Consider the following 17105-nt stretch of genomic DNA (forward strand, 5'->3'; position numbering starts at 1 on the left):
TCCTTGGGCCCCTGCACCCGCATGGGAGATCTGGAAGAAGCTCCTGGCTCGTAGCTTCAGATCAGCACCGCTCCAGCCATTGTGACCAGTTGGAGACTGAACCAGCGGAATGGAAGACCTCTCTCTCTCTCTGCTTCTCCTCTCTCTGTGCAGCTCTGACTTTCAAATAAATAAATAAGTCTTTTAAAAAAATGAAAATACTGACTAATTGACCACTTGAAATAATCATTCCTTGTTGTGCATTATATGTTTTATGGCAGAATTAAAATTAGTAAGCTACTTACTGTACTACCATCATTATCTTAGTTGAGGCATGCTGGTAGTGTCTTGCCTTTGGTTTTCAAATTTGACATTTTGTTTGGAAACTTTACAGATTTACTTTTTTTTTTTTTTTTTTTTGACAGGCAGAGTGGACAGTGAGAGAGAGACAGAGAGAAAGGTCTTCCTTTGCTGTTGGTGGTTCATTCTCCAATGGCCGCCGCAGCCGGCGCGCTGCGGCCGGCGCACCGCGCTGATCCAATGGCAGGAGCCAGGTGCTTCTCCTGGTCTCCCATGGGGTGCAGGGCCCAAGTTCTTGGGCCATCCTCCACTGCACTCCCAGGCCACAGCAGAGAGCTGGCCTGGAAGAGGGGCAACCGGGACAGAACCCGGTGTGCCGGCGCCGCAAGGTGGAGGATTAGCCTAGTAAGCCACGGCGCCAGCCACAGATTTACTTTCAAAGATAAAATAAGGCATCATATTTGTACAAAATTTACCAAATCTCTGATTGAAAAAGTATTTAAGACTTTTGGCTTCCAAACATGTACATTTGTTATATAGAATGTTAATTTATTTCTTTAAAATCTTCCTAGTCTTAGAAAGGATTGTGGGCAAAAAGAATATAGAACTTTAGGGGCCGGCACCATGGCTCACTTGGTTAATCCTCTGCCTGTAGCACCGGCATCCCATATGGGCACCAGTTCTAGTCCCGGTTGCTCCTCTTCCAGTCCAGCTCTCTGCTGTGGCCCGGGAAGGCAGTGGAGGATGTCCCAAGTGCTTGGGCCCCTGCACCGGCATGGGAGACTGGGAGGAAGCACCTGGCTTCTGGCTTCGGATTGGTGCAGTTCCGGCCGTAGCGGCCATTTGGGGGGTGAACCAACGGAAGGAAGATCTTCTCTCTTTCTCTTTTTCTCTCTCTCTCTTTCTCTCTCTCTCACTGTCTGGGTCTGTCAAAGAATAATAAAAAAAGAATATAGAACTTTAGTATTCAATAATGTGGTAAAACTCAACTTTTATGTTCTTTTGTGTTTTTTAAAAAAATGATTTATTGATTTATTTTAAAGTCATAGTGGCAGAGAGAGAGGAAGAGACACAGAGAGAATTTCTGTCTGTTGCTTCACTCCCCAAATGGCTGCAACAGTCGGGTACTAGCCAGGAGCTAAGAATTCCATCCTGGTCTCCTACATGGTGGCAGGAGTCTGACTATTTGGGTCATCATCCACTGCCTTCCTAGGCAGACTAGTAGGAAACTGCATTGTAAGCAGAGCAGCTGAGACCAGCACTGTGGCCTTGCAGGCCATGGCTTAACCTACTGCACCACAGTGCTGATCCCCTTGTGTATTTTTTTTTTTTTAATTTGACTGGTAGAGTTATAGACAGATAGAGACAGAGAGAAAGGTCTTCATTCCATTGGTTCACCCCCCAAATTTCCGATCCGAAGCCAGGAACCAGGTGCTTCCTCCTGGTCTCCCATGCGGGTGGAGGGGCCCAAACACTTGGGCCATCCTCCACTGCCTTCCTGGGCCACAGCAGAGAGCTGGATTGGAAGAGGAGCAACCAGGACTAGAACCCAGCGCCCACATGGGGTGCTGGCGCTGCAGGCGGAGGATTAACCAAGTGAGCCATGGCACCGGGCCCCCCCTTGTGTATTTTTAAAAGCAGATTTTTTTTTTGAATTTTACTTTATTACCAGGAATTGATTGATCTTTAATGTCACTTTCCATTTTATTGGTAATAGTGATTGCTCTTGAGTTGCACATGTACATCAGTGATATCTTATTTGATGGTTAGGAATTTGGGGGTGTATAACAAGAATGGAAGAGTGTGATTTTACTACTTTGTGTGAGTACTTTGACAAATTTGACAGTTTTCAAGTGAATCAACATTTAAAATATAGTAATTATTTGGTGTCTTTTTTTTCTATGAGGTTTTTTTATTTAGGTAGAATACTTTCCAAATAAAAGTTAGCTTTCATTGTCATTTTGCACTTCTAAGAGAAGTTTAGAATATAATGGTTTTTCTTGTTACTGTTAATACTAATTCTTGTAAGAACTATGCTAATATACTTGTATGAAATAATATATATAGTAAAACAACAAATTTATATTAAATATGAGGTTGAGTCCAGTGTTAAAACAGGCTTTAAAAAGTAGAGGCTTATTACAAAAATTAATTACACAATTCAAACTGTTACGAATGTAACTTATGAGGGATGTCTTAATGATTACATGGAAAACATACTTATAAGTAGCCTATGAAAGCATTGTAAGTCCTTAATATACACTGTAGTTAAGTTATTGCAATTATGAGTCTTCTAAGTCTTGAACATTGTTTCTTCTTAGCTAAGTATCCAGTTGTTTGACTAGTGTCTCCTTCCTATGTACAAAATGTATAATATATAGGTATTCTTCATTCTAATCCTTTAGCAAGTGATCTATGGTTTCTTATTGGTACTATTCCAAATAATATTTTATACCAGTTTTTCTGAATAGTTCTTTTATGACTATAGCTTAATTTGAGGCATTATTTCTTGCTAAGTCTATCTTCCTGTTAGTGACTTGTCTGTATTGGTGATAAGAAACAGCGATGGTGTTGATGCAATCAAATTAGACTGTAGAACTAACCTGTTGTAGTGATAGAAATACAGTTTTCTAGTGTCTTAGCTTGCTTCCCAGATGACCTACTTTTTTTTCCAGTGGATATTGTGATTTTTACTTCTCATATTATTGCTGTAAGATATTTCTGTTTCTTATAATTCAACTGTTGATAATATAAAGTGATTAATTTACTATTTTTATTGTGCAAAGTTGAAGAGTAACAGTGTATTTATAAGTTCATAAATAATATGGAATACTATGAAAGTTTGTTTAGTTTACATCAAAGTAGTTCCAGTGTATACCTATAGAGCAACTTAGATTATACTATGGGATGATTAAATCAAGCCAGTTAACATATCTGTCACCTCAGCTACTTATTTTTTGTGGTAAGAACATTTAGCATCTACTCTGCAAGCAATTTTGAAATATATAATACATTATTATTCAGTACTCTCACCATCCTGTGCCCCTTGACCAGTGTCTCCCCTTTGCCCAGCCCTGCCTCTCATTTCCAGCTTCTGGCAGCCACTCCATATGTACTCTCTGTATCTATAAATTTCACATTTTTAGATTCTATGTCTAAGTGAGGTCCTGCAGTGTTTGTTTTTCTGTGTCTGGCTTATTTCACTTAGCATAATATCCTCATGTTTCATTCATGCTGTTGCAAAAGACAAAATTTCCTTCTCTTTAAAGACTGCAGTATTCCATTATGTATAAATGCTACATTTTCTTTATCCCTTTCAGCATTTGCCATTACCTTTGAGCATACACTTATCCCATGACCCTGCAATACTTCTCCTGGGTGTACATCCAAGAGAAACATGCAAAGAGGCATGTATGAAAAAGGTTCATGGTCGGCCGGCGCCGCGGCTCACTAGGCTAATCCTCCACCTAGCGGCGCCGGCACACCAGGTTCTAGTCCCGGTCGGGGCGCCGGATTCTGTCCCGGTTGCCCCTCTTCCAGGCCAGCTCTCTGCTGTGGCCAGGGAGTGCAGTGGAGGATGGCCCAGGTGCTTGGGCCCTGCACCCCATGGGAGACCAGGAAAAGCACCTGGCTCCTGGCTCCTGCCATCGGATCAGCGCGGTGCGCCGGCCGCAGCGCGCTGGCCGCGGCGGCCATTGGAGGGTGAACCAACGGCAAAGGAAGACCTTTCTCTCTGTCTCTCTCTCTCACTGTCCACTCTGCCTGTCAAAAAAAAAAAAAAAAAAAAGAAAGAAAAAGGTTCATGGTAAAATTATTTCTAACCCAAGCTCAAGCCAATCCAAATGTTATGGACAGTAGAATTGAGATTCATATGTGTATAAATATATGTGGGTATGTGTATATGTATGAGTATAATATGTAGTAGAATTCTACATGGCAATGAAAAGGGGTGAAGTCAGAGCTACAGATAATACAATGAGTTGATTCTACAAACGTAACAGAAAGAAGCAAGACTCAACAATGCCCACTGTATGATTCCATTTATATGAGTTTTTTTTTTTTTTAAGATTTCATTTATTTATTTGACAGGTGGAGTTAGAGAGGGAGCGACACAAAGTGAATCTGTTGGTTCACTCCCCAAATGACCACAGTGCTGGAGCTGGGTTGATCTAAAGCCAGGAGCTGGGAGCTGCTTCCGGGTCTCCCACATGAGTGTAGGGTCCCAAGCATTTGGGCCATCTTCTACTGCTTTCCCAGGCCATGAGCAGAGAGCTGGATCAAAAGAAGAGCAGCTGGGATGTGAACTTGTGTCCATGTGGGATGCTGGTGTTGCAGGCAGAGGCATAGCCTACTATACCACAGTGCCAACCCCCATTTATGAACTTTTTTTTTTTAATATTTATTTATTTATTTGAAAGGCAGAGTTACAGAGTGGCAGAGGCAGAGAGAGAGAGGGTTTCCATCCACTGGTATACTCCCCAAATGGCCACAATGGCTGGAGCTGTGCCCATCCAAAGCCATGAGCTTCTTCTGGGTCTTGCACACGAGTGCAGGGTCCCAAGGACTTGGGCCATCTTATACTGCTTTCCCAGGCCATAGAAGAGAGATGGATTGGAAAAGGAGCAGCCACGTCTTGAACTGGTGTCCACATGGGATGCCGGCACTGCAGGCTGTGGCTTAACCTGCTATGCCATGGCATTGGCCCCTTTTATGAGTTTTATAAATGGACAAAATAAGATGCATTGTTAAAACGCAGAAGAGTGGTTATTTCTGGAGGGTAGGGTCATACCTACAGAGATGAACCAGAGGACTCCTGGGTTGCTGGTAAAGTTCTTTCTCATCTTGGTTTGCTGTAATTCAGATGCATACCTTGTGATAAGTATTTGCATGGAATTTTATAAACTTGTACATTTTCTCTGTTTCTATTTTTCTGCCCAATAGAGAGTTTTAAAAAGTGAAATATTTTTAAAAAGGCACTCTCCCCAAAAAAGGATAGTGACAATTTTTTGGGTTAAATTTGTTATTTATTCATTCATTCATTTATTTAAAAGGCACAGTTAGAGAGAGGGGAGAAATAGAGATCTTCCATCAGCTGATTCACTCTCCAAATGGCTGTAACAGCTTGGGCTTGGCCAGGCCAAAGCCAGGAACCAGGAACTCCATCCAGGTCTCCCATGTTGGTACAAGGACCCAAGCACCTAGGCCATCTTCTGCTGTTTTCCCAGATATGTTAGCAGGGAGCTGGATCAGAGGTGGATCCCAGCTGGGAGTTGAACTGATGCCCATATGGGATGCTGCTTGTTAGTTTTTATCATCTTGTTTGATATTTATTGTTGAATTTATAAGAGTTGGTAGATGGAGAATGGAGAAAAGCTCACATTTTATTTTTTACAGTGTGAATTTATGTGATAAAATATAAATAGTGCCCTTGCAGGGCTGACCTTTTCACAGTAACTCACCTTCTGTATCAATGTTGAGAAACAAAAGTAAATCATTCCTTTCAGTGCTGCCTTCTAGATGCTTGGGGAATGGTAGTAGGATTCGTGCTCTTGAGAAACTTGCCTTTCAGAATAACACAGCTGAAAGCTGACTGAATAAAGTTGAATGAAGACCTGCGTAAGACTGGACTCAAGAAAATTCTGAATATAAGGACTATTATGTTCAGTTAGTTATGTTTAAAGAGAAGAATTAGGGAACTTATTTCTGAGGTCATGTTCTGGGTGTCAGTTTAAAATGGTTCTTTGTAACAGTCAAACTTGGTCTGTTTTCTTAACTTCTGTTAAACATGTTCTTAACAGGTGGAGAGAGAACCTGCGGAGTGCATGAACTTATCTGTATCAGAAAAGGTAAGTGCTGTGCATGGTTATTTACATACTAAAAATATTTGAGTTATAATAAATTTTAGTAAGATGATAGATTATTTGGATTTATAAGGCATCTAATTTAATAAATATTATATTTGTTATTTGTATTATTGACTTAAGCATTCCTGAAGTGCCTATTGCTTGCCATGAGAGTTGTGACTTTATATGTAGTTTCCATGGGCTGATAAAGCCTGGTGTCTAATGTGCTGGTTTTGAGACCTGGTGAAGAGGCACAGAATGGAGGGTTTGATTTTTGTTTCCTTTCAGAATCTGGAATCTGAGTGCATGCTGGTCTCCCATTGACTTTGTCCTGTTACTGAACCCATCAGAGATGTGAGGAGTTGGTTGAAATTCAGGTTGGGAGCATGTCCAAGGACCCCATCATCCTTTGACACCAACAGTCTGTGCTTCCTAGAAGGAGCCACCTGACCACTGGGTGGTTCAACAAGGTGGCCCCAGGAAAGGTGATTCAGTTATTAGGTGGCAGTCAAGGAATCAGGTATTCTTTAGATTTGGAAAAATCAGGAGAACCTTGGGAGGCCCCACAACTTGTTTTTCAGTAATTACAACCTGTGAAGTGGTATGGAGAAAAAAAGAAGCTATACTTGGAAAGGTCAGGGAAAGGAAACCTTATAAATATACTACTTTTGTCTCTTTTTTAAGTTTGGGGCATTTTCTTTTTCTTACATCTGTCTTGAAAACTTACTTGGTCCTCCTGAGTCTGGCCAGCTAGCTGCCTTCCCCTCCCTACTCTTTTATCACAAAGAGGGTTGGAGCACTGTCAGTGTTTGTGAAATGTGGATGTGATCGGCATGCCAGGCAAACTGCAGCTCAGAAAAGCTTCCACTTTAGAGTTGAAAAGAAAATTTTAATCCTTCTCAAATGAATTTACGTGACTTCTGCTGACGTGGTCACACTAATTTATCCGTATGTCAGTGCCTGCGATTGCTGTTCATTTAGAAAGCATCTCCTTCCTTTATTAAAGTGTTGCTTATCTATCATACTTTTCCTCTGGAACCACAAAGAAGGACATTGAAGCCAGTTTCCTTTTTGATCTGTACTGCTTCTCTGAAAAGTTTATACTTTATTCTTACTCTTTGTAAACATTTATAGTCTTCTACTCTATCAACCCAAGATTACTGAAAATTTTATAGATAATTTTAAAGTTATTACATTGTTCCAGGACAATATTTTAAAACTTTTAATTTGATGGAACAGTAGGAAGCTGTGATCAGATGAAATCAAATACTATTTTTATTTTTTTTTGACAGGCAGAGTGGACAGTGAGAGAGACAGAGAGAAAGGTCTTCCTTTTGCCGTTGGTTCACCCTCCAATGGCCGCCACGGGAGCCAGGTGCTTCTGCTGGTCTCCCATGGGGTGTAGAGCCAAAACACTTAGGCCATCCTCCACTGCACTCCCGGGCCATAGCAGAGAGCTGGCCTGGAAGAGGGGCAACCGGGACAGAATCCAGCACCCCGACTGGGACTAGAACCCGGTGTGCCGGTGCCACAAGGCAGAGGATTAGCCTACTGAGCCACGGCGCCGACCGAAATCAAATGCTGTTAAAACTGTGTTCATGTGAAGAGAGAATCAAGAATAGCAACAGCTGGAAAGAAAGAAACTAAAATATGCAGTTCTTTTGTGTCTTCTGTGGTACTGATAGCTACAAAGGAGAAAGCAGTATAGATACAGATGATCTGAATATACTTTTTTATTCTTACTATTTTCTTTAATTTTTTTAAAGATTTATTTACTTATTTGAAAGTCAGAGTTACACAGAGAAGGAGAGGCAGAGAGAGAGAGGTCTTCCATCTGCTGGTTCATTCTTGAATTGGCTGCAGTAGCTGGAGCTATGCTGATCCAAAGCCAGGAGTCTGGAGTTTTTTCCAGGTCTTCCACGCGGGTGCAGGGGCCCAAGGACTTGGGCCATCTTCTGCTGCGTTTCCAGGCCATAGCAGAGAGCTGGATTGGAAGTGGAGCTGCCAGGACTCGAACTGACGCCCATATGGCATGCCGGTACTGTGGGTGGCGGTTTTACCCATCACGCCACAGCGCTGGCTCCTCTTGCCTTTTTTTTTTTTTTTTTTAATTGCTTCTACCATACCTATCCAGGTAGTCTTGCCCAGATTTCTTGCCTGGATTTCTCTATATTGGCCTGACATTTTCGCTTTCTTCCATCTTTCTACAGAAAGTTAATTCTGTGATTGAAATTTCAAAAAATTTGTTCACACTATAGCCATGTTGTGGAAAAATGTCTGAATCTCTGTGTGTGTCTTCAACATTAAGTAGTATTGTGTCCTAGTGGATATTCCATATATATTTGAATATTGGCAGAATTAATACTCAGGGCTAAAGCTTTTGCATTTTAAGCTGGAGGTTGCATAGAGCCCAGCTTATGATGGTTATGTAAAGTAGAATACTAATTGTGATTAGTATCAATGATTCTGATAAAGTGATGTCTGTTATTACTCTGAATTTCTTTCTGCATGTTTGCTGCTTTTCTTTCTCCTTTGCTGCATTCTCCCCACTTTCAGACCTGTAAATAAAGATGTACCAGGGTTTGCCCCTGGGTTTCCTTCATTTATCCATCCCCCCACCCCCTTTGATTTTATCTAGTTTTGTTGTTTTAAGTGCCACACAGATTTATAAAGCCAATTCTGGGCTGTCTTTGAACACCTGTTCTTTTTCAAACCACTTATTTGATACTGCTGTCTGCCTGTCTGTTAGAATTATAATTTGATTTTCTCACGTAAACTGGTACCCTCTTCAGTTTGCCCAGTCTCAATGAAAAAATAGCACTGTTCACCTGGTTGCTCCAGTTCTAACTTAAAAATCATCCCCAGTGTCTGTCACCTCCTTGTTTCCATCATTGGTTAGTAAGTACATCAGTCTCACCTGCACAGTGTATTTTTAATCCAACCTGTTACTGTCATTTTAGTCTAGATCTCTGTCTTCTTTTACTCTGATCACTGTAATAGTTTTCTGATTTCCCTACTTAACTCTTATCTCCTTACATTAAATAGTAGTAATTATTTACTTGGGATACAGATAGAGAGCTCCCATCCCCTGGTTCATTCCCTAAATGTCTGCAATAACTGGGCTGGCTGAGGGCTGGAACTAGGAGCCAGGATCTCAATCTAGGTCTTCCATGTTGGTAGCAAGGACCCAACTACTTAAGCCATCACTATTACCTCTCATAGTCTTCATTAGGAGGAAGCTGGACTCAGGAGCCAGAGCCAGGAATTGAACCCAGGTACCATAATATGGGGCACAGGCATCCTAACTACCTGGCTCAGTCATTTGGGGAGTGAACCAGCAGATGAAAGATCTATCTCTCCTTCTTTCTCTTTCTATAACTTTATCTTCCAAATAAATAAATAAAATCTTTTAAATAAAAAATGTGAGAGAGAAGAGGTAAGTTGAGGAAGAAAACTATGAAGCCAAAAGAAACCAGGCCTTGATGATGTGGAAAATCCTCACCTATCCAGACTGTAAATGACACTACAATTAGTAGGTTCAGTGTCAAGAAAGCATGCCAGCGCTGTGTCATGGCAGGTGGGGCCGCCACCTGCAGTGCCAGCATCCCATGTGGGCGCCGATTCGAGTCCTGGCTGCTCCACTTCTGATCCAGCTCTCTGCTGTGGCCTGGGAAAGCAGTGGAAGATGGCCCTGCACCCACGTGGGAGAACCGGAAGAAGCTCCTGGCTCCTGGCTTTGGATCGGCGCAGCTCCAGCTGTTGCAGCCAACTTGGTAGTGAACCAGCAGATGGAGGACCTTTCTCTCTCTCTCCATCTCTCCTTCTCTCTCTGTGTAACTCTGACTTTCTGGGTCTCCTATGTGGGTGCTTGGGCACTTGGGCCATCTTCCACTGCTTTCCCAGGTGCATTAGCAGGTAGCTGGGTCTGAAGAGGAGCAGCTGGGATAGGAACTGGCACCCATATGGAATGCCTGTGCTGCAGACTGGGGCTTTAACCTGCTGAGCCACAGTGCCAGCCCCTCTCTGTCACGTTTTACCTTAAGCATCATGAAGTAACCAGGCTGCGCTTTTTACATTTTTTGGAAACCTCAGCTAAATATCCAAGCTCATCTTTTATAAATCCTGCCTTTTCTGTTTTTAAACTGTGGGATGCAATTCAGCTAAGCTTTCTGCCACGGTGTTACATGGGTCCCCTTTCTTGTGATTTCTGTTGCATGTTGTTCATGTTCTTAGCATTTGGCATCAGCACCTTCAGCATCTGTATTTCCACCCATGATCTGTTCGTGATGATTTAGGTGTTCTAGAGTAAGATGATACAAGTTTCTCTACCATGGTGCTAATTTCCTTCTTCGTCCCACTGGTAGAGTCATTACCATACATGTTTCTATAAGAAGTCTGTTAAAGGACATTAGGATTTTCTGTTAAGATCCTCAGAATTCTTCAAGCTTCTACCCATTATCCAATTTTGAAACTACTTCCATGTTTTTAGATATGTTTTTGGAGCAGCATCCTACTTTTCAGGTATAAAACTTTTAGTTTCCTATGGCTGCTGTATCAAAGTTTACCTTTGGTAGCTTAAAATAATACAAATGTGTTCACTTGTAGTTCTGTAGAGCAGAAATCTGAAGTCAGTGTCGTTGGGCTAAGGTTAAGCTTTTCTTCTGGAGGTTTTAGGGAGAGAATCTCTCTCTTTGCTGTCTTTTAGAGGCCACCTATATACGTTTAGTTCCTTACTCTGTCTTCGAGTCTTTCACTCCAGTCTGATTCCATTGTCTGTCTCCTTCTTCCACTACTAACTTGGATTGCCTGCCACTTGGATAATCCAGTTTAATCTTCCCATTTCAAAATCCCTGTCGTAACCAAATCCACCAAGTCCCTTTTGCCATTTAAGGTGACGTTTGCAGGTTCTGAGGGTTGGAACAGGGTCCCTATTTAACTCCACACACTTAAATGATCTGACTCTTCTCTACTTTGCACTCTTTTCCTTTACTTTTTATTAAAAGATTTTTATTTATTTATTTATTTTAAAGTCAGGGTTACACAGAAAGAAGGAGAGGGAGACAGAGAGAGAGAGAAGTCTTCCATCTGCTGGTTCACTCCCCAGTTGGCTGCAACGGCCATAGCTGCGCTGATCTGAAGCCAGGAGGCAGGAGCTTCTTCCAGGTCTTCCACATGGTTGCAGGAGCCCAAGGACTTAAGCCATCTTCTGCTGCTTTTCCAGGCCATAGCAGAGAGCTGGATTGGAAGTGAAGCAGCCAGGACTTGAACCAGCCATCATATGGGATGTCAGCATTGCAGGCGGCTGCCCCACCTGCCATGCTACAAGGCCGACCCCTCTACTTTGCACTCTTAATTTTATATGTACTTATTACCCACAATGCTTCAGCCACTTAGGTTCTCTTTCTCTTCGTTAATTGCACTAGGCTTGTTTCTGGCCAAAGACTTTATCACAGGCTGTCTTTTCTGCTGTCCTGCTCTCTCCCACCAGTTTGAAGGACTTGGCTCCATTGATCCTTCAAGTCTCATTCCAAGTGTTTTCTCATGCATTCCTTACTGGCAGTATCTAAAGTATCTCCTCCCATCCCTCTTTGTTCTTTGACCACAATGAAGACATACTGTTATTTTAACACCTACCTTAATTGACAGTGATCATTTATGTAGTTATATACTTTTTTAAAAAAGATTTATTTTATTTATTTTAAAGAGTTAGAGAAGGAGAAACAGAGAGAAAGGTCTTCCATCTGCTGGGTCACTCCCCAAATAGCTGCAACGGCCAGAGAGCTGTGCTGATTTGAAGCCAGGAGCGAGGAGCTTCTTCCAGGTCTCCAGTGCAGGTACAGGGGCTCAAAGACTTGGGCCATCTTCTACTGCTTTATCAGGCCATAGCAGAGAGCTGGATTGGAAGTGGAGCAGCCAGGACTCAATTCAGCACCTATATGGGGTACTGACACTGTGGGCTGGAACTTTAACCCCCTGCGCCACGGTGCTGGCCCCATTATATACTTTTTTAGTTGGGGTGAACCAGCTGATGGAAGTTTTCTCTGTCTCTACCTCTTACTGTAACTCTGCCTTTCAAATAAACAAATGAATCTTTTTTAAAAAAGAATATGGTTGGGTTGTATATTAACTAGGATATTAATTTAGTTGCTTTATCAAAGACCACAAGTGACTAATCAAGAAAGGTTTACTTCTCTTTTATGTAAATGAATAAGTTGATAGGCATGATGGAGTCAGGAGATTATTTGGTGAGTTCCTTCTATCCAATGTCCCCTAAGATATGGTTTTGTTTGATATATTCGAGGTTACTATGTCCACATTCCAGTGACCAGAAGAGGGACAGGAAAAACATGTAAGCAGCTTTCTTTTAAGGATGTGATGCAGAAGTAACAAACAAATCATTTCTACTTGTATGCAGTTGGCTAAGATTTAGTCATGTGGCTATCCATTGCTGCAGGAGAAGTGAGAATAGGTTTGCAAGGTGACATTCAAGTGAACATTAGGGCTTTATTTTGTCACTAAAAGAGAGTGGGACAGAATGGATATTGGGAGATAGCAAACTCTGCTTCAGAGTTTGCTCCTGTTATTCTTCAAAGGTGTTATAAAATCACAGTTATTGTGATGGTATGGAAGTGACACAGATACAGATAAATAATCCCATGAAACAGAATAGAACAGGAACAGATACTCAGATACTTGGAAACAATGTATCTAAAAGATGATATCACAGTTAAGTAGAGTAAAACTGGATTACTTGTTAAGTAGTATCAAGAAAATTGTTTACCCATTTGGAATAAAAAGGACTGTGGCTTGTGCTATAAATATTAACTAAGATAAACTCTAGTTGGTTTACTTTTGAAACATTTGGGAGAATATTTTGGATGCTATTTGATATCACTGTGGTTTACAAGTTTTCAAGTTACATGTAACAGAAGCTGAGAAGGCCGGCGCCGCGGTTCACTAGGCTAATCCTCTGCCTTGCGGTGCCGCCACACCGGGTTCTAGTCCCAGTTGTGGCGCCGGATCCTGTCCTGGTTGCCCCTCTTCCAGGCCAGCTCTCTGCTGTGGCCAGGGAGTGCAGTGGAGGATGGGCCAAGCCCTTAGGCCCTGCACCCCATGGGAGACCAGGATAAGTACCTGGCTCCTGCCATCGGATCAGTGCGGTGCGCTGGCCGCGGCGGCCATTGGAGGGTGAACCAACGGCAAAGGAAGACCTTTCTCTCTGTCTCTCTGTCTCACCGTCCACTCTGCCTGTCAAAAAAAAAGCTGAGAAGGTGATTGATAAATTTTACCATTCTTAAGTTAAAAACTTGTACATTAAGACATATTATCAGAGTGAAGAAGACAAGCCACAAAATGTGTTTGCACCGTGATGTTTGGGTCCACATTATCTCATACTCTGTGAGATACACACACACACAGACATACACATTACATATTGATTAAAGACCTATGTGTGTCCTGAAGCTATAAAACTACTAAGAAAATGTAGAGATGAAGCTCCAGACATTAGTCTGCATACTGATTTTTTGAATATGAACCCCAAAATATAGGAAACAAAACCAAAAATAGACAAATGTGGTTATAGCAAACTGAAAAACTTCTGCACAGTCTAGTGAATAATCAGTAGAGTGAAGCAACAACCTATGGGATGACAGAAAATATTTGCAAACCATATATGTGTAACAGGAGAAAGCATTTGCAAACCATACATCTAACAAGGTGCTGATAGCCAAAATATGAAAATAATTTAAATAACTCAATAGTAGGAAAGCAACCCAGTTAGAAAATGGACAAAAATCAAACACATTTCTCAGTATAACAAATGACCAACAGCTATGGGGAAAAAAGTGCTCAAAATTGCTAATTATCAGAGAAGTATAAATTAAAATCAGTGAGAGATCACCTCTCACCTATTAGAAAGGCTATTATCAAAAATAAAATAAAATAAAGATAGCCAATACTATAGAGGATATAGCAAAAAAGGAACTCTTGCACTCTGTTGGTGGATATTTAAGTTACTACAATCCTTGTGGAAAACAGAATAGGGTTTCCTCTAAAAATTCCAAGTAAAACTGCCATGTGAGCCAACAATCCCAGTATTGCACATAGTAGAGGAAATGAAGTCAGTATGTCAGAGATAAGGTTCACTGTTATTTGCAATAGCTAGTATAGGTTCAGCCCAAGTGGTGGGTCCATCACCAGATGAATGGGTAATGAAAATGTTATGTGTATACACAGTGGAATGCTGTCCAGCCTTAAAAAGGACGGAAATCCTGGGACTGGTGCTGTGGTGTAGTGGGTTAAGCTGCCACCTACAGTGCTGGCATCCCATATGGGCACTAGTTTGAGTCCTGGCTGCTCCACATCCAATCTAGCTCCCTGCTAATGCTCCTGGGAAAGCAGCAGAATATGGTCTAAGTCCTTGGGCCTCTGCACCCATGAGGGAGAACTGGAAGAAGCTCCTGGCTCCCAGATTTGGCTTGGCCCAACCCTAGCCATTGCAACCATTTGGGGAGTGAACCAACAGATGGAAGACTTTTTTCTCTGTCTCTTCCTCTCTCTCTAGCTCTGCCTTTCAAATACATAAAAATAAATCTTAAAAAAAAGGAAGAAAAGCCTATCATTTATGGTAATATGGTTTAATCTGGAGGACATTATGTTAAGTGAAGTAGGCGAGGCACAGAAAGTCGTGGTCTCACTTGTATATGGAATATTTAAGAACAGTAATTACCAGGGGCTGGAGTGATTAGGGAGATGTTGGTCAAAGGATACAAAATTTTAGTTAAATAGGAATTGAGTTCAAGAGATCTGTTGTACAAAATGGTGACTGTAGTTAATAACAATGTATGCTTTGGGCCGGCACCACAGCTCACTAGGCTAATCCTCTGCCTTGCGGCACCGCCACACGGGGTTCTAGTCCCGGTCGGGGTGCCGGATTCTGTCCTGGTTGCCCCTCTTCCTGGCCAGCTCTCTGCTGTGGCCAGGGAGTGCAGTGGAGGATGGCCCAAGTGCTTGGGCCCTGCACCCCATGAGAGACTAGGAGAAGCACCTGGCTCCTGCCTTCGGATCAACGCGGTGCGCCCGGCTGCGGCGGCCATTGGAGGGTGAACCAACGGCAAAAGGAAGACCTTTCCCTCTGTCTCTCTGTCTCACTGTCCACTCTGCCTGTCAAAAAAAAAAAAAAAAAAAAAAAAAAAAAAAAACAATGTGTGCTTTAAAATTGAGTAGATTTTTAAGTATTCTCAACACACACACACACACACACACACGACTATAACTGTGAGATAATGTATGTTTGATTTAATTATTCCAAGGTGTAGATCTTTTTCAAAACATGTATATCACAAATACACAGAATTTAAACAAAGAAGCAAATAAATAATTGTTATAATTAAAAAAGGGTCTAAAATACATAATGATCTTTAGCACAGTTTTTTTTCTTAAATTTTTATTTTTCACATATATCAGCTACTTTAATCCCCTTCCTTTTTTTTTTTAACCTAGAAACCTTTTATTTAAGATATACAAACTTAATGCATTTCATAAATAAAAATTTAGGAACACAGTGATTCTTCCCACCCTAATCTCCCTCCCGACCGGGACTAGAACCCGGTGTGCCAGTGCCACTAGGCGGAGGATTAGCCTGTTGAGCCGCGGCGCCAGCCAACCTCTGTGTAGTATTCCATCATGTATATATATGATAATTTCTTTATCCAGTTTTCAGTTGATGGACATCTGGGTTGATTCCATACCTTAGCTATTGTGAATTGAACTGCAATAAACATGGGTGTGCAGATCACTCTTTCATATGCTGATTTTTTTGGTTTAGGTAAATTCCCAGGAGTGGGATGGCTGTGTTATATGGTAGGTCTATATTCAGAATTCTGAGGTATCTTCCACAGTGGCTGTACCAGTTTACATGTCCACCAACAGTGGCTTAGGGTACCTTTTCCCTCATATCCTTACCAGCATTTGTTGTTTGTTGATTTCTGTATGAAAGCCATTCTGACCAGGGTGAGGTGAAATCTCATTGTGATTTTCATTTGCATTTCCCAGATGACTAGTGATCCTGAGCTTTTTTTCATGTGTCTGTTAGCCATTTGAGTTTCTCTTTTGAAAAATGCCTGTTCAAGTCCTTTGCCCATTTCTTAACTGGATTGTTTGTTTTTGTTGAATTTCTTGAGCTGTTTATAGATTCTGAATATTAATCCTTTATCAGTTACATAGTTTGCAAACAAATAATTTCTCCCATTCTGTCAGTTGCCTCTTCACTTTGCTGTGGTTCTTTTTCAGTGCAAAAGCTTCTCAGCTTGATATAATCCCATTTGTCAATTTTGGCTTTGATTGCCTGTGGTTCTGGGGTATTTTCCAAGAAGTCTTTGCATATACCATTGTTTTGAAGGGTTTCCCCAATGTTCTTTAATAATTTGATGGTATTAGGTTGTAGATTTAGGTCCTTGATCCATTTTGAGTGGATTTTTATAGAATAGTTTTATATTTTATTAATGTGTAAGGATATTTCAGAAACTTCATTGAAAAATGGAACTAAAATTATGAGTTTATTTTGCTGTAAAAATTTTGGGGTATAAAATTTTTTCAAAATACGTGGAAAATATATATTAATGTCATTTCCATGAACTTTAAAAAAATTTTGTTTTCATTTTTATTTAAAAGGCAGTGAGAGAAAGACAGACTAATAACAGTGTTTATCTGCAGGTTTACCCATCAAATTCCTACAATAGCTGCTGTTGGACTAGGCTAAAACCAGGAGCTTGGAACTTCATCTAGGTCTCCCACATAGTGGCAGGACTCAAGTACTTGAGCTGGCATCTGCTGCCTTCCAGGGTGTGCATTAGCAGGAAGCTGGATCTGGATCAGAGTAGCTGGGAGTCTAACCAGCCTCTCTGATAAGGGATGTATGTGGGCATTCCAATGGTGACTTAACTGCTGCACCTAATGCCCACCTCTCCATGAATGTTTTAA

At 41.4% G+C, this 17105-nt stretch overlaps 1 protein-coding gene across 2 annotated transcripts in view; it reads left to right on the forward strand.

The window, feature by feature from the left end:
• SYT14 (synaptotagmin 14) overlaps positions 1-17105 on the forward strand; it is a 245650-nt gene that overhangs the window by 11386 nt on the left and 217159 nt on the right. For both annotated transcript variants that reach the window (XM_051820526.3, XM_017347809.4), the window contains exon 2: positions 6078-6125. In XM_051820526.3, coding sequence (XP_051676486.1) covers positions 6078-6125 — 48 coding nt within the window. The remainder of the gene's footprint in view (positions 1-6077; positions 6126-17105) is intronic.

The sequence above is a fragment of the Oryctolagus cuniculus genome, chromosome 13 (assembly GCF_051225735.1).
Source record: "Oryctolagus cuniculus isolate XC-2025 breed Fujian yellow rabbit chromosome 13, ASM5122573v1, whole genome shotgun sequence".
In the NCBI taxonomy this organism is placed as follows: Eukaryota; Metazoa; Chordata; class Mammalia; order Lagomorpha; family Leporidae; genus Oryctolagus; species Oryctolagus cuniculus.